The following is a 27,542-nucleotide window of genomic DNA, read 5'->3' as shown; positions in this document are numbered from 1 at the left end:
TCTCAGATTAAGTGTAATTTCATTTAGATTAAATCCGAGTAGGACAACAGTGCTGTACATCTAGATAACTGTATTATACGCTATAATAAGGTTCATGTTGAGACAATGAGTTTCAATATGAGATTTAACTACATATCCTAGGAGCTCTTGCCAGCCTTATCCGTGTTTGTGGGTGTGTGTGTGAGATAAATGTTTACTGTTAATTTCTGATTTTTTATTTAACTTTTGTTTATTATATATTTCACTTGCTTTAGCAATGTAAACATACTGTATGTTTCCCATGCCAATAAAGCCCTCTGAATTGAATTGAGAGACAGAGTGCCAGCGCTCTGTTGTGTTCCCGGGTTTGCTGACGTCACTACTGGAACTGCCCTGTCACGCGCAGTTAGTAAAAGTTGGGATAGAAGGCGCTCCAGTGAGAGTCAGTTTCACCGACAACCTTGTCTGTCTTGTTGACACCAAACAGCGATAAATCAATTTAACGTTCGCAAGGACAAAAGAGTAGACTCGTAGGACAATCAAAAGTTTAACGAGCATTTTATTACCACACGTCGCCGGGGAGGAAGAATCATTTTTGGATTTCTAATCAAGGAAGAAAAACTAGTTAACGCCGCTCGCGGGTCGATTGCTCGCTACAATTTTGATTTGCTAAATTAAACAAGTTTTGTTGTTTCAGTTAACGTTAGTTCTGTAAATGTTGTGACATTTAAAATAGTATTTTGCATTAGCCGTCGTTCGTGTGACGGGTGAACCCGAGCTGTCAACCCCGATGACTACTGCAAATTGCACTGGTAATGAGGAGCTGGACTTCAGGCTGATCTTCGGAGAGGACGGCCAACAGCAGTCGCTAGGCCCCGCAGGTTAGAATTTGATCTTTGCTGCGAATACCCAGTAAACTTCTCTTGACGTAGAAGAGTGCACAGATGCGATGACATTGCAAACAACAAGAACATTGCAGAAGGGGCATTGGTTGCAACAGATTAGCTAATGTGAACAAGCTAGGAAATGTTCTGGCAGCAGAAAGTAGAATAAGTAGGCTAAACATCAACATTAGTCTTTTCTATTTTTGTATGTGCAGTTACACACGGACTTTTCCACAGTTAAAATATGGGGTTTTAGGAACATGAGCCTAAACAGCAAACAAGCGCGCGACAGCAGCTGTCAAATAGCGGTGTCCTCATGCTAACTATCTAATTCCCACCAAAAGTTGCAAGACTGTACTAAATAATGTATAAATAATATATTTAAATACTGCAGCACATGCTGAAATGTGTATGTGGCTCCTAGCATAAATAATAATGTAGCTAGCTAGAAATGTATTTCAAAAGACTAGCTTGGCAGCTGAGTAGGTAAGATAGCTAGCTCACGAGAGGACACAGCTGTCAGTTATTCAGACACCGAGTTTAACAAGAATGCATTATGCTTGCCTATCAGCTCTACTACTTGTTTCAAACATTCGCTCCAATCAATCCATTTTATTATCGCTTATGCTTCAGAAAACGAATTGAATAGGTTTGAAAAAGCAATGCCATGAACTTGGCAGCATTGGGAACGTCATATTGTAAGAAACTTTACCATGCATGCATTCACAACTCTTCCATTTGTAATCTAACTAGTTAGTAACGTTAGTGGCCATGCAATCGATGTTGTTGATCATAATACTGAATAGAACTTAAAGTACAACAATTAGACATAAATAGCAATATAGTGAATGTAATATTATAGTTATTAGTATTACAAGCAAGCAAATATTCTCTATTTTTCTGCTTAGTTATTCTAAATGACCTCATAAATTAAGAGGTTATTACATCAAGTAGTATTACTCCCTTTAACTATTAATTTGTAATGCAGATAAATGTTTAAGGTGTATGTTTAAATGAGAGTATTTGGTACGTTGACTATGCAGCTTGACAACTCCATTACAACAATAAACAACACAATAAATTAAATTGAATTAATAAACTGAAACTACATATTTCCCAGTATACAAGACACCTCACAACCTAGTTTAAACAGGTTTTTTTGCATAATTTCTTTGGCCAGTAAGTCCAAAGAAATTTCAATCATCTCTACAGTTTGCGCCCAGTTTGCCGGCCACAGTGGCCCAATACAGTATTTGACTCTCACAGATAGAGGTGTGTGTGTGTGTGTGTGTGTGTGTGAGAAGGTGGGGGTTCATATCAGAATCTCAGTGTGACCAGGTGTGCAGAGAAAGAACCAGATCTGTGGAAGTCTGGTGATGCATCATTCCACAATATTCTATTTGTGTTTTGTTTGTGTATTTTGGACAGTTGTTTTGGAAACAAGACTAGACAAGGGGTTTAACCATTCTGAGACAAGAGAAGACAAGCAAGCTGCCATTCATTCATTCATTCATTCATAACCACAGATCTGGGAGTTCCATGCTATTTCAAAAGCATCTGTCTTTCACATAGCTAGAATGCATGATTGGATTCTGTGAAACTAAAAGAAGCACAACTGCAAACTGTTTTAATTCAAACCGTAAATTCAGTGTAGGGCGACTGCAACTTACATTTTATCTTGAAAGCTTGATTACCAGTTTTGATTAAATAGGACCAATATCTGCAGAGTTAGACAGAGTTAAGCCTAGCTCTGCCCTTTTCATGAAGCTCTCGCAATACTATGAATCCAAGGCTTTGCTAGTCCTTTCTCCGCCGCAATCAATTTTTCCCTAGATTATAAAAAAAGTCTAATTTGGAGACGAGTAGGGAAAAGTGAAAAAAGTGTTTTTGGAATAAGTCAAGGAATAAAAACGCCACTGTGCAAGTGGTTTTTATCTGGTTGGACTGTGTGCCTTGGCCCGTATGGCTAGTGCCTGTTCACATGAATAACTGGAGTGTAACGCAGAGACACAGAACCAGAGTAACGGTGAGTAGAACGGTATGGCTCCAAGTTTAATTGCTCTCTCTCTTTCTCCTTCCTCCTCAGTCCTAGCCTCACTCACACAAGTCAGGGCTCGCTAGAACAACCTGGAGCACTGCTAGTAAGCTTTCAGTCTGACCAACTCTACCGCAGTAGGTCTTATCTCTGTGTATAAACATGTGATTAAGAAGACTGCACTGTGTCACACTTGGCCTCACTCCTTCCTTCCTTCCTTCCTTCCTTCCTTCCTTCCTTCCTTCCTTCCTTCCTTCCTTCCTTCCTTCCTTCCTTCCTTCCTTCCTTCCTTCCTTCCTTCCTTCCTTCCTTCCTTCCTTCCTTCCTTCCTTCCTTCCTTCCTTCCTTCCTTCCTTCCTTCCTTCCTTCCTTCCTTCCTTCCTCAGCCCTAGTCTCTTTTTCTCTCTTTCTCTCTCTCCTTCCTCCTCAGCCTTAGCCTCTCTTTCTCTTTCTCGCTTACTCTCTCTCTCTCTTTCTCTCTCTCTCTTTCCCTCTCTCTCGCCTTCCTCCTCAGCCCTAGCCTCTTTCTCTCATTCTCTCTCTCTCTCGCTCTCTCTCTCCTTCCTCCTCAGCCTTAGCCTCTCTCTCTTTCCCTCTCTCTCGCCCTCTCTCTCGCCTTCCTCCTCAGCCCTAGCCTCACTCACACAAGTCAGGGCTCTCTAGAACAACCTGGAGCACCTCTATTTCCTACATTTGTATTTATTTAATTTCTTGAACTGTGCTATTATGATTGTTCATCACAGAGGATCGTACTGTTAACAGCAATTATATGGTTATTAATAAAGTAACTATGAACCCAGAGAAATAGCCCAGCAGATTTCCATCCTCTCAAATAGAACAGTAGGCTATACCTTAGTTACAGGTAGTGACAGACATGTTATTCTCAGTCACTCTCTGAATCCTGTCAGTAAGGTATGTAGTACCCAGCTGTTTGTTTACATAGCCTAATTGAATAGTAAACGTTAGTGTAAGAACCATTGAGAAAAAACACATGAGCCTATGTAGTCTAGACCCACCCCATTTCTTAACTTTTCAGTCTGCTTTACCGCAGTAGGTCTTACCACTGTGAATAAACATGTGATTAAGAAGACTGCACTGTGCCAAGCTTGGACTTTCTCTTCAAAGGCTTTATTCGCATCGGAAACGTGTTTACATTGCCAAAGCACGTGAAATAAACAAACCTGAGAAGACACAAAACAACATCAACAAAAAACTATTTGAATTTAATAGTAAATATTGCATTCAAAAAGGTTTAAAAAGGTTTTATTATCAGCTATGTACAGTATTTTAGCAATGTCCCAATAGTTGTAGTACGAATAGTAGGGAAAGATAAATATTAGTGGTATATCCACTGGCTGCCCTTTGATCAATGGCAATGGGCTACACATCTTGCTGAAGAGATTGCAAACTGAGGTATTTTGTCTAACAGATATGGGAGTTTATCAATGTTTGATTTGTTTTGAAATTCTTTGTCAGTGTGATCTGTGGGAAATATGTATCTCTAATGTGGTCATACATTTTACAGGGGGTTAGGAAGTGCAGCTGTTTCCACCTCATTTTGTGTGCAGTGTGCACATAGCCTGTCTTCTCTTGAGAGCCAGGTCTGCTTATGGCAGCCTCTCTCAATAGCAAGGCTATGCTCACTGAGTCTGTACATAGTCAAGGATGTTCTTAATTTGGGGTCAGTCAAAGTGGCAAGGTATTGTGACTCTGTGTACTCTCTGTATAGGGCCAGATAGCGTTCCATTTTGCTCTGTTTTTTGGTTGAGTCTTTCCAATGTGTTAAATGGTTATCTTTTTGCCTTCTCATAATTTTGTTGGGTCTAATTATGTTGCTGTCCTAGAGAAGAGTCCCCTCAGCCAGCTGGTACTGGGGCTCTGTTCACAAACAGACTCCACAGAGCCCCAGAACCAGCTGGCTGAGGGGACTCTTCTCTAGGTTAATCTCTCTGTAGGTGAGGGCTTTGTCTCTCTCTCTCTCTCTCTCTCGTGATTTGTTGTTCAGGAAATGCAGTTCCCTTTGAAGTGAGGCATTCCAGTGAGTGATGTAGTAAAAGACAGTAGCCTAACTCAGTCAATGCTGAAGGGTTTTCCTCCACTACTGTAGGCCTACAACGGTGTTGAATGGAAGAGGGAAAAACATGGACTAATAAGTCCTTCAAATCAAATAACAATTTGACAGAATGTTCAACTCTACTGCCAGGATTAGGCCTAAATTAGTCTAAAGTAGCAACCTGTCACTTTGACAAGGTTATTCATTTAAAGGGTATTCACTTCTCACTGAAACTCGAGAGTAGTGGGGATAAACTATAGATATACTTTAATATGGTCCTTTTTTTCCCTTATGATATTTAAGAAACAAACTGTTACTCTTTTTCTATCCCTACATGGTAGCTAGTGTGCTCATGTGGTATTGAGCGAGGCTGTGTACAGTGAAAAGTGAAGATGTAACACTAAACCTTTTAGGAGCCTTTTGACCCTGTCTGTCTTCTCATCCTTCCAAACTGCCATGGCCGTATGACACAAAAGGTGTCAGAGAAGGTGGCTGGTGAGGTGAGGGCCCCATTGGGTGGCAGTCTAGTGGTGGTGGGAGTGTGGTCCCTATTGAGTGGTAGTCGAGAGTTTTTTTTTTTAGACCTTTATTTAATCTTTATTTAACTAGGCAAGTCACTTAAGAACACATTCTTATTTTCAATGACTGCCTAGGAACGGTGGGTTAACTGCCTTGTTCAGTGGCAGAACGGCAGATTTTCACCTTGTCAGCTCAGGGGATCCAATCTTGCAACCTTACATTTAACTAGTCCAAAGCAATAACGACCTGCCTCTCTCTCGTTGCATTCCACAAGGAGACTGTTACGCGAATGCAGTAAGCCAAGGTAAGTTGCTAGCTAGCATTAAATTGATCTTATAAAAAACAATAAATCATAATCACTAGTTAACTACACATGGTTGATGATATTACTAGATATTATCTAGCGTGTCCTGCGTTGCAAATAATCTGACTGAGTATACAAGCATACACGTATCTGACTGAGCGGTGATAGGCAGAAGCAGGAGCGTAAACATTCATTCAAACAGCACTTTCATGCGTTTTGCCAGCAGCTCTTCGTTGTGCCTCAAGCCTTGCACTGTTTATGACTTCAAGCCTATCAACTCCTGAGCTAAGGCTCGTGTAACCGAAGTGAAATGGCTAGCTAGTTAGCGCGCGCTAATTGTCGTTTTGTTGCTGGTTCGAGCCCAGAGAGGAGCGAGGAGAGGGACGGAAGCTATACTGTTACACTGGCAATACTAAAGTGCCTATAAGAACATCCAATAGTCAAAGGTTAATGAAATACAAATGGTATAGAGGGAAATAGTCCTAAAACTTCTTACCTGGTAATATTGAAGACTCATGTTAAAAGGAACCACCAGCTTTCATATGTTCTCATGTTCTGAGCAAGGAACTGAAAAGTTAGCTTTCTTACATAGCACATATTGCACTTTTACTTTCTTCTCCAACACTTTGTTTTTGCATTATTTAAACCAAATTGAACATGTTTCATTATTTACTTGAGGCTAAATTGATTTTATTGATGTATTATATTGTATTATAAGTGTTCATTCAGTATTGTTGTAATTGTCATTATTACAAATAAAAATAAATAAAAAATCGTCCAATTAATCAGTAGCGGCTTTTATGGTCCTCCAATAATCGGTATCGGCATTGAAAAATCATAATCGGTCGACCTCTAGAGGTGGTGGCAGTCTACAGTGCCCAGACATGCCATGTGGGCTTTAGATTGTAGTGCAATGACAAAGGGGGAGTGGGCATCTCCCCCTCCCCCCTGTTGTTAAGGGGAACAGGGAAAGGTTCCGTCTCGCTCTCTTTACTTTCTCTTACCGTTTTTTGTCTTCTTTCTCTCTCTGGACCTTTTTCTCTCACATCCGGTGGCCTGTCTGGCAGCTCTGGGTCTGTCATCATCGTACCACCTCAGCGCTGTGCAAGCCTCAACAAGGACCATGCATGCTTCCTCTCTTTTTCCTCTTCTTCTCCTCACTCCCTCCCTCCCTCCTCACCCACGAAGGATATGGGAGACCACCAGTTATTTCCATCTAAGAGAGAGCCTGATCCAGACTAATGAAATCTCCAGATGCTGGCAATCTTGGCGTAAACTAACTGTAATCAGGCTTGATTTGGTGTAAGCTAGTACATCGGTTGGTATGTTGTAGAGTGGAATTTGTACAGAGTTTGATGTTGTAATGTTGTAGTATTGCGTCATAGCTGAAACCCAGTGAAGAAATCAACTAAGTGACAGTCTGTCATTTTTTTGGAGGAGATCTGTTGCTCTTGACTTTTAGTTTGTTCTTGTGCTTGCCCCAGCTTCATCTGTCTGGACTTGACTCCTGGCTCTGTCTGTCTCAGTCGTGGGAAAGACTGAAATTACATCGCTCTCATGGTGGACTATATTGGGCTCTCAGGGAGAGTGGTAGAGGGCAGCAGGCGGCAGGTTGCAGACAGCTCTGTTAGATCAGGAGTCCCCCAGCAAGCAGCCAGGTCTGAAGCTGTCCAGTCCACAGAGCAACACTGCTTCACCGTTACCGTTTAACGGGAGCTAGGAGCGGAAGAATGTTGTGCGCCACGTCAACAGGTGAGTGAATGTATGTCCGACTCCCAGACTCTGGCCAGCTGTGTGTGTTGTGGGGGTGTAACCGGCTCAGATGAGGGACTGGGTCTGTGTTGCAGGACCCTTATCAAGTGTGTCTGGAAGACTAAAAATGTATCAAGTTATAAATTACAAAGCATTATTCCTCTAATTTATGGAGTTTTCTTTTGTGAAAAATGAGTCACATTCAGGCCTATAACCAAGGTTAAACTGAGTGGTGAAGACTTAAAGCTGCAATCTGTAACTTTTTGGGTGACCTGACCCAATTCGCATAGAAATATGTGTTTTTGAGCTGTAATTCTCATTGACAGCAAGTCTAAGAAGCAGTAGATCTGTTCTATGTTCGCTATTTTTATGCTTCTCGTTCTTAAGTTTCTTTTTTGCATATTTCACTTTCAGTTTTGTACATCAACTTCAAATAGCAGAAAATACAATATTTTTGGTTATGGAAAATACATTTCACAGAGATTTAGATTGTACAATGTCTATACTAGCTTTATTTGTCTCATAAACTGAAATTAGGCGAACTATTAGAACTTTAGCAACTAGAGCAATTTCTGCATAGTGCACCTTTAAACATACTATGACCACTAACACTACAGTCTCAACTGCTGTGTATTGTACTCTATGCAGGACTCCACATGTTGAAAGTACATTAGGTATTTGGGGCATACTGTAGCCTATCTCTGTTCAGTGGAGCACACAGCTTAGAGTGAGAGGGCTTAACAGTTTGGTAGCCAGCAGTGAACCCTGGTTGGATTTGTTAACACTGAGGATATGTGGGCTAGTTGGCCAGGTGGGTGCCCCAACCCCCTAACTCTCCAGAGTGGACAGTGTGGAGCTGAGCTGAGGGGGTCTGGCCTGGAGGAGCCCTGGTCTGGAGTGATGAGAGAGACGTTTGTTTCCCAGGGCGAGGCACGAGCAGCTATGTGTGGCATCTGTCTACTTTAAATGTAGTGTAACTGAAGCTCCCACTGGCCATGCTACACTGTATCAACATGTGAGGGAAGAAGAGAAAGTTGTTGAAATCTTGCATTTAGTTTTCCCCCTCTCTGGTCCTCTTTGAAGAGGCGGGGCATATTGCACTGGTCTCAGTAAGAGCTGCTGCTGCTGAATCCCAGTTTATTCTAGGCTGTGCCTGTAAGCTCTGTTTTAGTCAGTGCCCCATCTGTTTTGAGCTCCACCTTTCTATAAAAATAACCTACTTTTTGGGGAGGATGCCTGTTTTGTATGTTATTGTGACATTAATACATGTCATGTATCAGTTTACAAACAATGTACAACAATATATAAAAAATGAATTGAGTTAATAAAGCCGAATTCAAACTTGGTCTCGATTTTGCTTACTTGAGTAAGGCAGCTACAAAATACAGGTGTTTCATCCTAGCTCAGTGCTTTCTTTGGTGGTGGGGCAACCAGCGGAACATATATGGAGCGTAGGGGTTGGTAATGTTCTCTAGTTGCGCCTTGATTGGCTCAGTGTTCTGTCACTCATGGGGACACTAGGTCACTGCCATATCTAAGGGTAGAGCTTGAAAATTCAAGCCCCTTGGGTGCTGCCATTGAGTTACATTAGAAGTGCCCATCCAAGAAGGCTCAAGGTCATTGGCCACAGATAAAATGACGTCAAGTCACATCTACAGCAGCTTTGATTGGACTGTCAACATCATACTTTGAAAATCTTAGCTAGCAGTCATCATCATGAATCAAGTCAACAATCTACTGGCAAATAATTTTTAATCCTTGTCATATGAAGAGAAATATTGAAGAGAAATAAAATGTATCTGTGCATCGGCCATTGGACATAAACATTACACAGCAAGTTGGAAATCGCAAATTCAACAATGAGTGTTTTGGAAGGAATTAGTGCCTAACTACAAGCATTGCAAAGCAACCAATAGCCTGCTGTTCAGTGGAGTGGGTGTGTGGTCAGGGTTTAAGGGTCTCTTTTTCTGAGATTAAAAGGATAAATATTCAACCATTGGCCATGCTGTCAATCCAGCATGACTTCTGTCGCACTTAAAACAACTGGAAACTCAGAACTGTGAAATCTGTTTTCAATGAGTTCAAGACAACTGGGAGCTCTGAGAAAAAAACGAGGTCCAACTGGGAAAATAGGTTTTGAACGGTCATCCAACTCGGAATTGAATGTCCGGAACTCGGGCCTCTTCCTAGAGCTCTGACCTGAAGATCACTGACGTCATCATGATTCAACCTTGTTTTTTTCCAGAGTTCCCAGTTGCCTTGAAAGCACCATAAATCCAGAGAATGCCAGACTTTGATGACAAAGTTTGATGACAATTTTCCCACGAAGGACCACCGAAGTTAAACAAAACTTTCATAATGTTTTTTTTTAGTTTTCACAAAATGTGGGAAAGTTTGGGTTTGTGAACAATTTATGACCTTTCAACTTATTTCGATATGGTTTGATGTCGGTAGCCTGTTGATGAGTAACACTATGATTGGTTGGGGGAAACCATTTAGGCCTACATTTCAGTAGAGGTAATTTGCGTAACATGATGATGCAAACCTTCTACAAATATCTGTGTAGTGTCTAGTGGAGAGGGGGCCTTTGGGAATTAAATTAAAATAGCCTTGATGAAGCTAATGTGAAATATAAATGTCAATTTGTCTATCTACCCTCTGGCATTTAACATGGCCTTGTGGGTGTGCAGAGAAAGATCTCGGTGAGTGTGCAAGGGTTCCCTTCCACTTTACAAGCCCCCAGACAGCGCGGCCATATCTCCACCCAGGGACACTGCACTTCCTTCTTACTGTCCCGAAGGTCCCCCTCCACCTCTTCCTTCTCCACTCCATGGCTGCACAATTCACTCTCAGGGCCAGCAGCTTACTGCTGCTGTTACAGTTGTGTAATTAACCTGAGAGGAGGGACATCATCACTAGGGACTGGAGAGGGGAGTGGAGGAGATTATATTGATTTTATATATATATATATGATAAATAGTACATATTATGATATGAGTCTGTTAAATCTTGTCTCAGCCCAGAGACCCTAAAGGATGCTGAGTTAGTGAAGGACTCCTAATGCAGTAGGCCTTCGTCTTCATCTACTCAGCTCCACCTTCAAGTTGTTTTCCAACTGACTGCGTTGAGTTTTATTTATAGAAGACAAACAAATATTGTAGTTGAAATTCAATGTGAGCACTAAGAGGTGTGTGCACACATTCTGGGGCCACCCCATCCTTTCACACTCTATTTTGGCAGTTAAATCATATTCCTATTTAGTTCAGTCTCTGCACTTTTCCAGACTCACAGTTTGCAAATGTCAACCCAGATTTCAGTTTTACTCTCACTCCCACATAGTATTTCTCTGCTCTGTCTCCCTTGCTTTCACTCCTCCCTCTCCCTAGCTCTCCCCCTGTCTTTCCCCCCTCCCCCTTCTCTTTCTCTGGATCAGGCGTATGCACAGTCAGCGCGGACAGGCATATTGTTTAAATGTCACCCTGGCTAGGTTGTGCTGTGAGCAGAGCAGTAGCCACTGATGTTATCTATCTGCCCTGGGTTATTGCAGGTTGTTGGGCTGTGTTATCGTCACTACTGCATTCGCGGCTCAAAGGACAATCATCTAATGTACTGTAGCTGGGGGTCACCGCTCATACTGCCTGACCACTGTTAACAAATGGATGCAGCCTGGGTAGTTTGACAGTCAGTGACCAACCACGGTTGACTGTATGAAGCCTATTGGTACATAGGCAACTGGATAAATATATGTGATGTGAAAAATAGATGTACCCAGGCCTATATAAAAAAATGTAACATAACATTTATGCAAAAGGGAATTCTTGTCTTATGGGACTAATATTAACTGATTTAAATAAGTAAACAAAAATTAGTTTAAATGCTATAGTAGGCTATATGAATAGCCTTTGTCTGTGAACATTTTGTACTGGGGGCTTTTTAATTCAGGTGGCCACTGGGCCACTCACTGTTTATCCTATAATGTTATCATTTAAGCATGAGATGCTTTATTTATCTAACAAACGTGTTAGCGTTGGCTAAACTAGCCGTCAGGTTCATTGGGCCTCTACGGGGCCGGATGTACTATTTCAGACCGTCAGTGCGGTCAAAAGTATGGATTATATTCCTCATGCTCCGCGTAGGTCTAGTAGTAATAACATCAAAGTCCCGACAGTGCTAAGCTACAATCCTGTCAAATCATTTATCAAATAAATGGTAGATTAGGCCTACCTAGAGCTGTACTGCACAAGTTATGTACAGCCCATCACTAAATGGAGCAGCAGGTAGCCTAGCGGTTAGAGCGTTAGGCCAGTAGCCAAAAGGTCGCTGGTTTGAGTCAAATCTGTCAAGTCTGTCGATGTGCCCTCAAGCTGTACTAATATGGCTGACTGTAACGTACTGGGTGTCGTGAGTATGAAGTCAGGCTCAGGGAAAACAGAGTTCAATATAGTGCTCTTTTAATGCACACACGGTGAACCACGGCCACCCCACTAAACACTGGGTGCTCAAAACCAAAATGCCCCAGACACGGGGAACGAAAAAGAAAACAGTCCAGCACTATACACGAACATAAACCAACACGTTCTTCTGTAACAAACACCAGGGTTACAATAATCAATCCCACACAAAGAAACGGGCGGACCAGCTGACTAATAAAGCCCAACTAATTACAACCAACTCAAAACAGGTGTAATCAATAAACACATAAGGAGGGGGAGAAAAGAATCAGTGGCAGCTAGTAGGCCGGTGACGACGACCGCTGAGCACCACCCGAATGGGAAGGGGAGCCACCTTCGGTCGGAGTCATGACAAAACAACACCTATCCGGTGTATGTGACACTAAAACAACTTTAAAACAAAATGTTTAGCTATTTTCTATTTCTATATAACTCCTAGGCTCTTTTTGTCTCTCTCTCTCCCCCTTCTCTCTTTCCCTCCCCCTCTCTCACACACCGTAGTCGACATACAGAGTTCAACGGGAGGTTTGAGGCATCCCCACTCCTCCCCCTCTAGTCAGCATTGAGGGCCACAGGTGTAGGCCAGGCCAGCCCTACTAACAGTAATATACAGTACAGTATGCGTGCCTTGTGCGTCACAGCCTCTGTGTTTAGAAATGGGGGCAGGTAGCCAGCCAGGCAGGCAGCTCAGTTGTTGGATAGGCAGAACAGAAAGGAAATATGTTCTTCAGGTGGTCACTATTGTCTGATAATGATGACGTATCAAATCCAAGGCATTATTTGACCAATATCCAAACTATTGAATAATGGTTATAATTGTGTAACGATGTGTAATTTAGCTATTACAAATGGTAATAGTTATACAATTGTATCATTAAAAAGCTGCTGCAAAATGTTGAGGGTAGATAGATGGCCTTTTAGTACAGTAAGTAACAGAAATGATGAGCTAGAAATGGACTGTTCTTTATGTTATTTCAGAGTTGGTTGGATGGCTAATTAGTACTCAGTGCAAGTCCTGCTTCAGTCAATGAGTCCTCCACTGTTCCAGCCCCTGGCTCTGTGTTGGTCAGCAGCTCTTGAGGAGAGTAGAAAGGAGAGCCAGGCCCTGAACAAAGCCCAGTGTGCAGGGGGTCTAAACAGAGACGTGTGTCTAATCAACCTGCCTGGATACACAAAGGGAACCCAGCGTTAGGTTACTACTGTTACCTCCAGGCCTCACACACACACTGACTGAGCCCTGTGTGGCCCTGGAGGACAGGTAGAGTGCACGTACACCACCGTTCAAAAGTTTAGGGTCACTTAGAAATGTCCTTGATTTTGAAAGAAAAGTATATATTTTTTAATTGTCAATTTAAAATAACATCAAATTGATCAGAAATACAGTTTAGACAATGTTAATGTTGTAAATTACTATTGTAGCTGGAAACTGATTTTATGGAATATCTACATATGCATACAGAGGCCCATTATCAGCAACCATCACTCCTGTGTTCCAATGGCACGTTGTTAGCTAATCAGTTTATCATGAAAAATCAGCTGTTTCCAGCTACAATAGTAATTTACAACATTACCAATGTCTACACTGTACAGTGGGGCAAAAAAGTATTTAGTCAGCCACCAATTGTGCAAGTTCTCCCACTTAAAATGACGAGAGAGGCCTGTAATTTATCATAGGTACACTTCAACTATGACAGACAAAATGAGAAAAGAAATCCAGAAAATCACATTGTAGAATTTTTTATGAATTTATTTGCAAATTATGGTGGAAAATAAGTATTTGGTCAATAACAAAGGTTTATCTCAATACTTTGTTATATACCCTTTGTTGGCAATGACAGAGGTCAAACGTTTTCTGTAAGTCTTCACAAGGTTTTCACACACTGTTGCTGGTATTTTGGCCCATTCCTCCATGCAGATCTCCTCTAGAGCAGTGATGTTTTGGGGCTGTTGCTGGGCAACACGGACTTTCAACTCCCTCCAAAGATTTTCTATGGGGTTGAGATCTGGAGACTGGCTAGGCCACTCCAGGACCTTGAAATGCTTCTTACGAAGCCACTCCTTCGTTGCCCGGGCGGTGTGTTTGGGATCATTGTCATGTTGAAAGACCCAGCCACGTTTCATCTTCAATGCCCCTGCTGATGGAAGGATGTTTTCACTCAAAATCTCACGATACATGGCCACACTCATTCTTTCCTTTACACGGATCAGTCGTCCTGGTCCCTTTGCAGAAAAACAGCCCCAAAGCATGATGTTTACACCCCCATGCTTCACAGTAGGTATGGTGTTCTTTGGATGCAACTCAGCATTCTTTGTCCTCCAAACACGACGAGTTGAGTTTTTACCAAAAAGTTATATTTTGGTTTCATCTGACCATATGACATTCTCCCAATCTTCTTCTGGATCATCCAAATGCTCTCTAGCAAACTTCAGACGGGCCTGGACATGTACTGGCTCAAGCAAGGGGACACGTCTGGCACTGCAGGATTTGAGTCCCTGGCGGCGTAGTGTGTTACTGATGGTAGGCTTTGTTACTTTGGTCCCAGCTCTCTGCAGGTCATTCACTAGGTCCCCCCGTGTGGTTCTGGGATTTTTGCGCACCGTTCTTGTGATCATTTTAACCCCACGGGGTGAGATCTTGCGTGGAGCCCCAGATCGAGGGAGATTATCAGTGGTCTTGTATGTCTTCCATTTCCTAATAATTGCTCCCACAGTTGATTTCTTCAAACCAAGCTGCTTACCTATTGCAGATTCAGTCTTCCCAGCCTGGTGCAGGTCTACAATTTTGTTTCTGGTGTCCTTTGACAGCTCTAGAGTTTGGAGTGTGACTGTTTGAGGTTGTGGACAGGTGTCTTTTATACTGATAACAAGTTCAAACAGGTGCCATTAATACAGGTAACGAGTGGAGGACAGAGGAGCCTCTTAAAGAAGTTGTTACAGGTCTGTGAGAGCCAGAAATCTTTCTTGTTTGTAGGTGACCAAATACTTATTTTCCACCATAATTTGCAAATAAATTCATAAAAAATCCTACAATGTGATTTTTCTGGATTTTTTTTCTCATTTTGTCTGTCATAGTTGAAGTGTACCTATGATATAAATTACAGGCCTCTCATCTTTTTAAGTGGGAGAACTTGCACAATTGGTGGCTGACTAAATACCTTTTTTGCCCCACTGTATTTCAGATCCTTTTGATGTTATTTTAATGGACAAAAATGTTGCTTTTCTTTCAAAAACAAGGACATTTCTAAGTGACCCCAAACTTTTGAATGGTAGTGTATGTACACACTAACGCATGCATGAGCGCACGCACACACAACACAGGTGTAGCAGCACAGAGAAAAAGGGTAAATGAAAGAACAGTTCATGGTGATGAATTTGTCACGCCGAGAGAGAGGTAGAGCGAGGCAACACGAGAGTGGTAGATCCCCTTACTATAACCGGAGGCTGTTTCTTAGGACATGACGTGTGTCAGTAATAATGACCAGATGACCCTGACCCACTCCAGGGCAGGGTAGACCATGAGGAGAGCCTGTGCCGGGGAAGGAGAGGAGAATAGGCGTGAGCGGCCAGACCAGTGAGAATCCCCAGGGCTCCAGAGAGAAGGTGATGTCTGAGGCAGGTCGAGACCACCTCGGAGGCCTCTTAGCTGGGGCTGCACGTCAGGTTGCCTGGGGATGGTGCAGAATGCAACATGGTTGACCCTGGGGTGTGTCACGGAGAGGCCTATCCTACATCACCTATAGCAAAACTTCTCTTTAACTCCACTGCCAGGCGATTTCCAGCTATTATTAACTTAGGAACAGCAAAGCCTCTTAGGGCTCTTTATTTAACCAGATCGGCAGTCTGATGTGGGGGAACTTTAGTTGTGTATGACGCAATCCTCTTGCAGCCTCTCAGAAGTGGAGGAGAGGATCAGGGGCCTCAGGCCAGGCTAGACCAAAGCAGCTGTGCTTTCTATTCATTGTCTGGTTAGATTAAGAGATGTTCAGATGAGATAAAGGAGAGTTTAACTCATCTGACCTCATGTCTTACCAGGAACTTTTCCAGAGGACTGACTCATATCTCGTATGAGGCTCCGTCAATGTCATAAATCATAGATCCATTAATTCAACCTTTGTGGGTTGGTGTGTGCGTGCATGCATGCGTGGGCCGGACTGTGTGAGGGAATTTGAATGATAGTTTGTTGATATAATGGTTCTAAAACAGGGACAGGAGGGTTGTGGTCATGTTGACCAGCTTTCTTAGACCTGTCTGATCCACATGCATCCCTGACTACCCTCTCCCCCCTCTCCTCCTCCTTTCTCCTCTTCTCCTCCTTCCCCTCTCCTCCTCCTTTCTCCTCTTCTCCTCCTTCCCCTCTCCTCCTCCTTTCTCCTCTTCTCCTCCTCCTTTCTCCTCTTCTCCTCCTTCCCCTCTCCTCCTCCTTTCTCCTCTTCTCCTCCTTCCCCTCTCCTCCTCCTTTCTCCTCTTCTCCTCCTTCCCCTCTCCTCCTCCTTTCTCCTCTTCTCCTCCTTCCCCTCTCCTCCTCCTTTCTCCTCTTCTCCTCCTTCCCCTCTCCTCCTCCTTTCTCCTCTTCTCCTCCTTCCCCTCTCCTCCTCCTTTCTCCTCTTCTCCTCCTCCCCTCTCCTCCTCCTTTCTCCCTCTTCTCCTCCTTCCCCCTCTCCTCCTCCTTTCTCCTCTTCTCCTCCTTCCCCCTCTCCTCCTCCTTTCTCCTCTTCTCCTCCTTCCCCCTCTCCTCCTCCTTTCTCCTCTTCTCCTCCTTCCCCCTCTCCTCCTCCTTTCTCCTCTTCTCCTCCTTCCCCCTCTCCTCCTCCTTTCTCCTCTTCTCCTCCTTCCCCCTCTCCTCCTCCTTTCTCCTCTTCTCCTCCTTCCCCCTCTCCTCCTCCTTTCTCCTCTTCTCCTCCTTCCCCCTCTCCTCCTCCTTTCTCCTCTTCTCCTCCTTCCCCCTCTCCTCCTCCTTTCTCCTCTTCTCCTCCTTCCCCCTCTCCTCCTCCTTTCTCCTCTTCTCCTCCTTCCCCCTCTTCTCCTCCTTCCCCCTCTCCTCCTCCTTTCTCCTCTTCTCCTCCTTCCCCCTCTCCTCCTCCTTTCTCCTCCATCCCCCTCTTCTCCTGAGAGCAGGTGGTTGGGGTCTGACACCCCCAGGGGAGCCCCTTCACCAGGTATTCAGTGGCGTTCCAGTGGGCTAATCTGGTCTCAGAGAAGGGTGTGAGCCAGGGCACCCGGTCCACTCCACTCCTCCCTCCCCATGTCTATCCCCTGCCTCCCCCCAGAAGCACCCCCTTTCTTCTCTCCCTCCCCCTTCTGTATTTTTCTCTCAACCCTCCCCCTCTTTGTCTGTAAACCTCTTTCCCCTTCCCTTAGACTGGTCATGCAGAGCATTTTAACACACTTTCACTCACATACAGATTGTAGCCTATATGCTGTATAAAGTACAGTCAGACTTCACAGGCCTTTCCAATGCCATGTGGAAGTAGGACAATGATGACACTTTTGACAATAGCTATGTTTCCATCAGATTGGCGACCGATTTTCATGCGAATATTCTAAAATCCACATTTTCCCGCCAGAGATGTTTCCATCAAATTGACTTGTTGTGAGTAAAAGGCTGTGAGTGATGATGTAGTGCAAATAAAAATGACTTTTGAGATTAAATTCTCATGTACCGAATGGGTTTCCATCACATTTTCAACTCTACTGATCGTTTTGTCACAAAAAATGTTATTTTTGTAGCGAACGTGCCCCAGGGTTTCCGTTAGGAGAATATGGTGCCGGACATTTGACCGGCGCCATTTTAATTCACCGGACATTTTGTGAAATTTACCAGACCCATTTGCATTGGGTGCGTAACCTCATTAGGGTGTCCACACACTGTGCACAGAATGACGGAAATAATATTTTGAATATGGTAATTAATATTAACAAAACAATGATGTGGTCCTTCTTAACAAATTCTGATGTTGACTTTGAACATGTTAGAATGACATTTACTTTTCCACAGCCAACAAGATGAGTAGCAAACAGCAAAACCACTAGCCTATGTCAATCTACTATCGTAAAAAAGTGTAGGTTACCTATTCTATTGGTCAGCTTGTCGAGACAGAAATAGCCTATTCCAAACCGACTCTGGGACAGAGTTCTTCACATTTTAAGTGCATCCATGCGCACAAAGCAGTTGGCTACAGGTGAATGTTCATTTCATAATGCAATCAGCAGGAAAACACCACTGTCAAAACTGCATTTCACATGGGAACAGTTTGATATGACCGCGATGAACATGTATGTTAGGAATGTAGATAGGGCCCTTCCCACTCTATCTGTCGGATACATTATTTTGTAGACAGTTCTTGATAGAATTAAACAAAAAGCCCTTCATAAGAACCAGAAGATCTTTAATGTCCCACTGCTGGGAAAATTGGATTGAGATCAGATGGCTTCACTGCTTCCTTTGTTAATTAGCTCATGTGTTGTGTCTGACTCTGTTCTTGCTGTATCTCTGTCACTGGTCCCAGACAAGACAGGGACATGACCATTTCTCTCTGTCTCTCATCATTGAGTGAGTGATGTTAATGAACTGAGCTGGCAGCCTGCAGTGTGGTAGGGTTGAGTATTTATTGATGGCTGGCCATGCCACCTCAATCATTTAGAACAGCATTTAAATGAGGGGGAGATGTACATTTACAACACAACAGGTGCCACACACACACACACACACACACACGTACACGTACAACACAGTTGGCAGATAGTTTTTTTTCTCTCTTTCCAGCAGGCTCTTGGAAACAGAGAATATTCAATAGATATTTTAATAACTGAGGTGTATTTGTGGACCTGCTCTTGTTAATTAATATGCAATTGAAAATGACTGCCTTGAAAGTAACCCCTTCTTAATATGTCTGCATTTGGCAGTGAATATTGGCTTCTTTGCACTTTAAATATCCAGGCAAATGTATTTTGAGTGCTTACTTCTGGCTAATGTAAACTGAATTGTTTTCCACTTTCAATTCATACCTCCCAATGGATTTCTTTAATGCAATGTGATTCACAAAGTATTGGCCTACAGGTTTGTCTAACTCGATTTCTACCGTTGACCATTTATTGAATTGGCTACATTTATTGAATTGCGTGGGAAACTACCAATCCTGTGCCTTTTTGAAGGGTGTTGTCACGATATCAGTATTTAGATTTTTGATACCAATACCAGTTTACTATCACACTACTTGATACCATCACAATACCAAGGGAAAAAGGAAGGCATATTAGCCAAAGTCACAGAATGGCAGTTGATGTCATTACATTTTTGAATGTATCCATTAATGAGTCAGTCATACAATCAATTTGGCTTTGGTAAAACAAATAACTACATGACAACATAATGGTAATAATTTATTTGAATGGAAAATCTCTTGTCTATTGATAAACTGGGTCATCAAGATTTAGCCTAGGCTTATTCACAATACAGATGAAATCATATTCAGTAGGATGTGTGCATGCCTTTTAGTTATTGAGCTTGTTTTCACTGATTTCACGAGACTGTAGATATCAAAACAATCTGTTTCTCTTCCATTTGGGACTTATTATATTGTACTGATCAACTAAATGTGCATAGAAGAAGTAATCTCTTATTTGATCAAAGTCTGTGCTGTCTCTTTAAGACCCATGACGTCATTCTCACACACAGAGAGACAAATGCTGAGCAAAAATGATCTTGACTTGGAGAAACTGAGGCGGGGGAGATTAAGTGAATTAATAAAAGTTTTGATGACAAAAAGCTTTGAAATCTGCAATATTTAGCGTTATGGTTTGTATACTGCATGTAATCACAAACACGGTACTAGGGTAGTGAATTGACGTTAGCTTCAGCTGTAAGCTAGGAAGGAAAGTTTGCCTACAAAGCTGTAAGCTACCGGTAACGTTATCTTTCTGCATTGTAAAGTGTTGTATTATGTAGTTCTTGGACATTGTTTAGCCAACAGTTTTCAACATTTCTACATGACGTTTAAGCGTGTTAACTTCTGTGCAGCGCAAGTGGTGATGCAGCCCAGACTCCCAGCGAGTTCCTCAGGACAGGCTAGTCTAGAGGCAGCGTATTGTTGTGCTACAAGGGGACTGCAATGATAGACTTGATCCTCTCTCAATCAGTAGACGCCGTGAGAAACATTTGACAGAAGTACCAAAAGTAATACTAATTCTACTACCGAATCGTTTTTCAGCTTCTAGTATCGGAAAAGTACAAGCGTTTCAGTATACCGTGCCACACTACTTTTGAATGATTTATTTTTTTAAACTTGACTAGAAAGTAACGGAACAACACAAAGTAAATGTGTGTGTTTTTCCAGATGCTATGGAAACATAGGCCTACAGTGTATGACTATCCAGCCCGATAGCAGTGCTTTAGGTAGTATATCCTTCCACATACTGTACGCCATGCCTTTGTTAGTGTGTTGTCTTGTCCTTCCTCTGAGGGATCGGGGGGGCGGGTCGAGGCGGCACAGTGCAGCAGGCTGTTGACCCGCTCTGTTGTCCTCCTCCATACACACACCATACATTCTATCTATTCCTCCATCAGTCAGATGATGTCTCCCTCTGTCGTCACAGGATACAGCAGTCTTGTGACACTGACAGGCAGGCAGGGCCACTGTGGAGCAGCTATGAATAGACTGCTGCGAGGGAGGGAGTGAGAGAGGGAGTGAGGGAGGGAGAGAGAGAGAGAGGGAGGGAGGGAGGGAGGGAGGGAGAGGGGTCATGGGAGAGAGATAATTGAGTAGGCTGCTCCTCTCCTAAAATGTTCCTTTTTATAGTCTGATTCAGATATTTCCATTCATCTTTAGCTTTAGAAGACTGGTTTCCTAAATGTGTTGACGCACAGGATTTGTCTCTTTTCAAGGTCCTTTAAAAGTTTTTTGTTTTGAAGAACAAGCTTTTTTGCGGAAAGTGTTCTGTATTCGAACAGCAATTTCAAACCCCCATTGCCTATGACATGAACTGGGTGTGTAAATTATCATGATTATGTGCACCTTTGGTTAGGTTATTTGTACTTTACAGGAGAGCACAGCACAACTATGTTAAGTGATTTACACTACTGCTGCAACAGTAGTTCAAAGTGAACTGTATTTTCACAAAGTTACATAGGTTCAATATTGCAAATTCTCTTCATCTTTGTACTAAGTCCTAATATTGAAGAGAACTATGGAATAGAACGTGACATGGTGTATTTCTCGTGTTGAGTCCAGGGGCGTGTAGTGACGCTGTCCTGTGTTCGTGTCCCAGTTAGGTCCAGCCAGTTTATCAATAACTACAAATAGAGTGGTGTTGGTGGACAATAGGTTGTTGTCTGTGAGCCACCTATCCTTTGTGTGTGTGTGTGTGTGTGTGTGTGTGTGCGTGCTTGTATTTGTGCTTGTGTGTGTGTGTGTGTGTGTGCCTGTCTTTGTGCCTGTGTGTGGCCAGACCATCACTGAGGCAGGGCTGATGTGTATTATTAGAGTGCTGGTGCTGCCATGATGACAGGAGAGAGCATGCACCGTTGTGTGAATTTGTTTCCTGAGGAGCGATGCTCATCGGTTATCCCTCTTGGAACCATGCCTGTTTTCTTTCTGCCCGTCTAAACACGTGCACACACACACACCTCTCTCTTCCCCCACCCCTCTGGAATGTAGGACTATGTCTGGAATGGAGGTAGCCTATCAGTAGACCATAATGTACCTACTGTTGTAGATGAGGACTATCCTTGTTTGCAGCGAAGCAAAGTAACTCCTCCTGTGTGTATGTGTGTGTCAAGCCAACTCCTGTTCAAGACTAGCAGAATGAAAACCACAGCAATAAAGCACCAATAAAGGTGTTTGTCAGGGAGATAGTGGAGCTGTTTGCCTGGGTCTATCCGTATCACTCTCCTGGCAGTGCAGTGGCTCCGATCTCACAGGAATAAAGCACCAATAAAGGTGTTTGTCAGGGAGATAGTGGAGCTGTTTGCCTGGGTCTATCCGTATCACTCTCCTGGCAGTGCAGTGGCTCCGATCTCACAGGAATAAAGCACCAATAAAGGTGTTTGTCAGGGAGATAGTGGAGCTGTTTGCCTGGGTCTATCCGTATCACTCTCCTGGCAGTGCAGTGGCTCCGATCTCACAGGAATAAAGCACCAATAAAGGTGTTTGTCAGGGAGATAGTGGAGCTGTTTGCCTGGGTCTATCCTTATCACTCTCCTGGCGGTGCAGTGGCTCCGATCTCACAGGAATAAAGCACCAATAAAGGTGTTTGTCAGGGAGATAGTGGAGCTGTTTGCCTGGGTCTATCCGTATCACTCTCCTGGCGGTGCAGTGGCTCCGATCTCACAGGAATAAAGCACCAATAAAGGTGTTTGTCAGGGAGATAGTGGAGCTGTTTGCCTGGGTCTATCCTTATCACTCTCCTGGCGGTGCAGTGGCTCCGATCTCACAGCAATAGGGGTAAAAGTAATGTTCTGTTGAAATAAATTCAGTTCAAAGGCATTGCCAGATCACAAGTTTAGCATCCTCTTCATATAATGCAAATAGGTATTGTATGGCCCATAGAGCGGTTATTGTGATGGTGACTTATGGTCCTTTTTCTCTCCATCATTCCTCTTCAGATCTGGAGCCTGACGACAATACGTCGTTCTACATCCTCAATGTGGGCCAGCAGTCCGTGGTCAACAACCAGTCTATGGGTCAGTCTCGCAATGGCATCATGCAGCCTCACTCCCACTCCCAAGTCATCAGCTCCTCCCCCCATCAGCACCTGCAGTCCCACAAGGTGTACGACCCCATTTATGAGGTCCAGGACAATGTCAACAAAAACAAATCCAGCCCTGCAGGTGGGGGTGGGGGGCCTCCCAAAGCCTTTGAGTGTCCTAGCATCCAGATCACCTCTATCTCCCCCAGCTGTCAGCAGGAGATGGACTCTAACAATCTTAGAGGTAATGATGGGGACTACCACCATGGGGACCGGCCCCTGTCCAGGGACCACCTGTACCTGCCCTTAGACCACTCATACCGGGACTCAACTCTCAGCCCGTCCCCCTGCAGCTCCCTGTCCTCCAGGAGCTGGTTCTCAGACGCCTCGTCCTGCGAGTCCTTCTCCCACGAGTACGATGACGTGGACTCTGAGCTGAACGAAGCGGCCGCAAGGTTTACCCTGGGGTCTCCCCGCACCTCCCCTGGCTGCTCACCTCATCCTGGGGTCCTGGAGGAGGGTCTATGGGCTGGGCATCAGCACCACCACCCTGCCTTTCACCACTCCCATTCCTCCCACTCCCTGTCCCCCCGAGTCTCCCCCTGCCACTCCCCACGCACCTCCATCACCGACGAGAACTGGCTGAGCCCCCGGCCACCGTCCCGCCCCTCCTCACGCCCCACCTCACCCTGTGGGAAGAGACGCCACTCCAGCGCAGACATCTGCTTCCCAATGGGCTCCGTGTCCCCACACCACTCCCCGATCCCCACCCCCGAGCCGTCCCCAAGGGGCAGCGTGACAGAGGACACCTGGATAGGAAGCCCCTCCATGGGCATGTTCCAGTGCTGCCCTTCCGAGGCAGACATCCCCTCCAAGACTAGGAAGACTTCCCAGGACCGGACATGCTCCATGGGGGGGAAGGGGGACCTGGGCCTGGACGACTCTGGGAACGGGTCCCCCCTCATGGACTCTCCCTCGGAAGACACCTTGCACTCCCTGAAGAAGGACGGGCCAGGGGAACAGTTTCTCTCAGTGCCCTCACATTTCACATGGAACAAACCCAAACCAGGACACACACCCATCTTCAGGTATGTCACTTCCTGTACCTGCCCTCTCAATCCCAGATGGCGTTGGAAAATTCCACAAACTTTCCCAGAAATGTTGGTTGGAGGATTCCCAGAATCAGGAGGGAATAAGCAGGGAGGGAATCCTCCAACCAGGATATCTGAATAACCAAGGAAGATATTTTGCAACACTAATCACAAGTCATCTTTAGCTTTAGTCAGCATTTAAAATGAATACACACTCATCAGAGTCATTAGTATTACTAGGTCAAGGTAGAGTACATGAAAGGTACAGATAGGAACCTTTATGGGACCTTTATAGGATTAGTGATAAAGAACAAAATGTTCAGTAGCCTGTTTGATCCCGATAAGAGCATTAAGACACTGTTCGTACTAGTATTTTATGAAGGAAGATTCTTACATTGAATCAAGTTTAATAGCAATAGATTACAGTTCACTCCTGGTTATGCAATGGCTTGGACAGTTGGGCAAGCATTCCTCAAATTTGAGCTTGCAGTCGGATATCCAGAGCTCCGAAGTTACAATTGTGTAGCCTAACTGAATTGGAACAGGGGAACTACCCTGCACTTAGTCTGCACCTATCAGGGGTGCACTAGTATAATACTCTGTAGCTTATACTGGTATAATTGTGTCTGTAGGTTTGACTCCAATGCTCTCAAACTTTAGGTCACTGCTTTAGACCCATATGGGCTGAAACATTTAATGAGCCACAGAGACATGATGGCGCTGTCTGAAGTAGCACAACAGTGTAACATAAGGTTGTTGGTGCCTGGGGGGAAGCACATGCTCACGTCTCTCACTCACTCACTCACTCACTCACTCACTCACTCACTCACTCATTCACTCACTCACACACACACACACACACACACTTTTTATCTGGAAATCGGCTTAACCAGAAGCTCTTGATCGTCATGACGCACTGACTTCTATCAGAAAGAGCGGGTTAAAGTTTCCCTTCTCTGCTCTCCCAATGTGTGCAGCAGATGAAGTCTCAGCCTTGTTTGTGTGCTCTGGCCTCTAGCGCTATAAATCAGCACAGGTCACATATGGCTGAGGGGCCACACCACCACCATTTTACCCAGCCTTCCTGAAACACCACAGTCTGGCTGCCAATTCACAGACACCTTCCAGAAAGGAGTCAACACTGTACCTTGTTATAGTGGTCTAGTACCCTGCTACAAGAGTATATTCATATCTAGGATAAACCACTATTTACAAAATGATTAGGTCTTTAGGACTAGAGTAGGCTTCCACTGTTGGATGTAGTGAGTGCTGTGACTGTGGGGTGATCTCTCCTGTCTGCTGTAGGAGGTTCTGGAAGTGTCTCCACTAGGGTTGTCACCATGATACTAGTATCGCGATACTCAGAAGTATTGTGGCAAGAAAACAAAAAATGGAGCAGATATAATTTCTTATGACATAACGGTCCTATAGTATAAAATAAAACCTTTTTGTAAACTACCATAGAGTTTAGTCTGCTTCCTGTTTTTTTTTTACCAAGGAAAATGTGGTATCGTAGTTTCGCCACACTGGTATCGTGACAACCCTAGTCTCCAGTCAGAGAAGCTGTGTCTGGGAGGTGTTCTGCTGAACAGATGGTCCTGGCGTCTGTCTGCTGGGTGGCTGTCAGTGTTCAGTGGCTGGTGGTGGAGGAAACAGAGGCATGGGGCGGGGGGCTCAGAGTCTGAGCCTCAAACAGACTGGTGGTGGAGGAAACAGAGGCATGGGGCGGGGGGCTCCGAGTCTGAGCCTCAAACAGACTGGGGTGGATTCAGGGAGCCCTCCCTCCCAGTCCCTCCCTATATCTTGATCCCTGATCTGTTTTCTGTATAGACAATCGGCATGAAAATGACCATTATAGTTTACTATACTGCACAAAAAGATATATAACCAGGCTAGTCCATCCCACCTCAGGGCTAACTATAGATATCCATATTCACATACCGGTATTCAGGTTGATATGACATTTAGTGGGGCTAAGAAAGGCTTTATGACTCGGCACACGCATACTCAGGCTGACTGGATCTCGTTCAGGCAAATTAGAAATAAGTGCACTCAGGCTATCCGGAAGGCCAAAGTTAGTTACTTTAAGGAGCAGTTCTCTCACTTAAAGACCTCCTCCCTCTTTCCCCTGCCCTGCTACAAAGTTTCTCCCTGCAGGCGGACACAGAGTCTGAGGTGCTATAGGAGCTCCTTAAACCTGACCCCCAAAAAACATCTGGATCCAAAGGTTTAGACTAGATTATTGGAGGACCAAAAAAGCCGATACCGATTAATCGGCCAATTTAAAAAAATATAAAATAAATAAATAAATAATAATAATAATAATTGTAAAAAATTATTTGTAATAATGATAATTACAACAATACTGAATTAACACTTATTTAAACTTAATATTAAACATCAATAAAATCAATTTAGCCTCTAAGTAATGAAACATGTTCAATTCGGTTTAAATAATGCAAAAACGAAGTGTGGGAGAAGAAAGTAATATGTGCCATGTATAAATGTGTGCCATGTAAAATATGTGCCATGTAAAAATGTGTGCCATGTAAAATATGTGCCATTTAAAAAAGCTTATGTTTAAGTTCCTTGCTCAGAACATGAGAACATATGAAAGTTGGTGGTTCCTTTTAACATGAGACTTCAATATTCCAAGGTAAGAGGTTTTTAGGTTGTAGTTAATATAGTATTTATAGGACTATTTCTCTCTACCATTTGTACCTTTGACTATTGGATGTTCTTATAGGCACTATAGTATTGCCAGTGTAATAGTATAGCTTCCGTCCCTCTCCTCGCCCCTACCTCGGCTCGAATCAGAAACACAACGACAACAGCCACACTCGAAGCAGCGTTACCCATCGCTCCACAAAAGCCGCGGCCTTTGCAGCGCAAGGGGAATAACTACTCCAAATCTAAAAGCGAGTGACTTTTGAAACAGTATTAGCGCACACCCAGCTAACTAGCTAGCCATTTCACATTGGTTACACCAGCCATTAGGCTGATAGGCTTGAAGTCATAAACAGCGCTGTGCTTGCTTCTGGCAAAACGCACAAAAGTGCTGTTTGAATGAATGATTACGGGCCTGCTGCTGCTCAGACTGCTCTATCAAATCAGACTTAATTATAACATAATAACACACAGAAATACGAGCCGTTGTTCATTAATATGATCGAATCCAGAAACTATCATTTCGAAAACAAAACGTTTATTATTTCAGCGAAATACAGAACCGTTCGGTATTTTATTAAACGGGTGGCATCCCTAAGTCTAAAATTCTTGTTACATTGCACAACCTTCAATGTATGTCATAATTGCGAACTAATTTGCCAGAATTTTACGTAATGAGCCAGGCAGCCCAAACTGTTGCATATACCCTGACTCTGCGTGCAATGTACACAAGAGAAATGACACAATTTCACCTGGTTAATATTGCCTGCTAAACTGGATTAGTAGTTATAACTAGTGATTATGATTGATTGTTTTTTTATAAGATACGTTTAATGCTAGCTAGCAATTTACCTTGGCTTCTACTGCATTTGCGTAACAGGCAGGCTACTTGTGGAGTGCAATGGTTAGAGCGTTGGACTAGTTAGAGCGTTGGACTAGTTAACTGTGCGGTTGCAAGATTGAAACCCCTAAGCTGATAAGGTGAAAATCTGTTGTTCTGCCCCTGAACAAGGCAGTTAACCCACAGTTCCTAGGCAGTCATTGTAAATAAGAATGTGTTCTTAACTGACTTGCCTAGTTAAATAAAAGGTATAAAAAAATATAAAAAAATAAAATAATAATAA

The 27,542-nt window shown here is 43.6% G+C and overlaps 1 protein-coding gene across 3 annotated transcripts in view; it reads left to right on the top strand.

The window, feature by feature from the left end:
- Positions 1–400: 400 nt before the first annotated feature.
- LOC109886099 (nuclear factor of activated T-cells, cytoplasmic 3) overlaps positions 401–27,542 on the top strand; it is an 88,044-nt gene continuing 60,902 nt past the window's right edge. For 2 of the 3 annotated variants that reach the window (XM_031831258.1, XM_031831257.1), the window contains exons 1-2: positions 401–860; positions 22,578–23,748. In XM_031831258.1, coding sequence (XP_031687118.1) covers positions 770–860; positions 22,578–23,748 — 1,262 coding nt within the window. In that variant the 5' untranslated portion in view covers positions 401–769. Of the gene's footprint in view, positions 861–6,797; positions 7,527–22,577; positions 23,749–27,542 lie in introns of those variants that run through there. The other variant, XM_031831260.1, reaches the window with a different exon arrangement.

Source organism: Oncorhynchus kisutch, linkage group LG8 (genome assembly GCF_002021735.2).
Source record: "Oncorhynchus kisutch isolate 150728-3 linkage group LG8, Okis_V2, whole genome shotgun sequence".
Lineage (NCBI taxonomy): Eukaryota > Metazoa > Chordata > Actinopteri > Salmoniformes > Salmonidae > Oncorhynchus > Oncorhynchus kisutch.
Note: the sequence above shows the minus strand (reverse complement) of the source record. Positions and strands in the feature narration are given on the sequence as shown.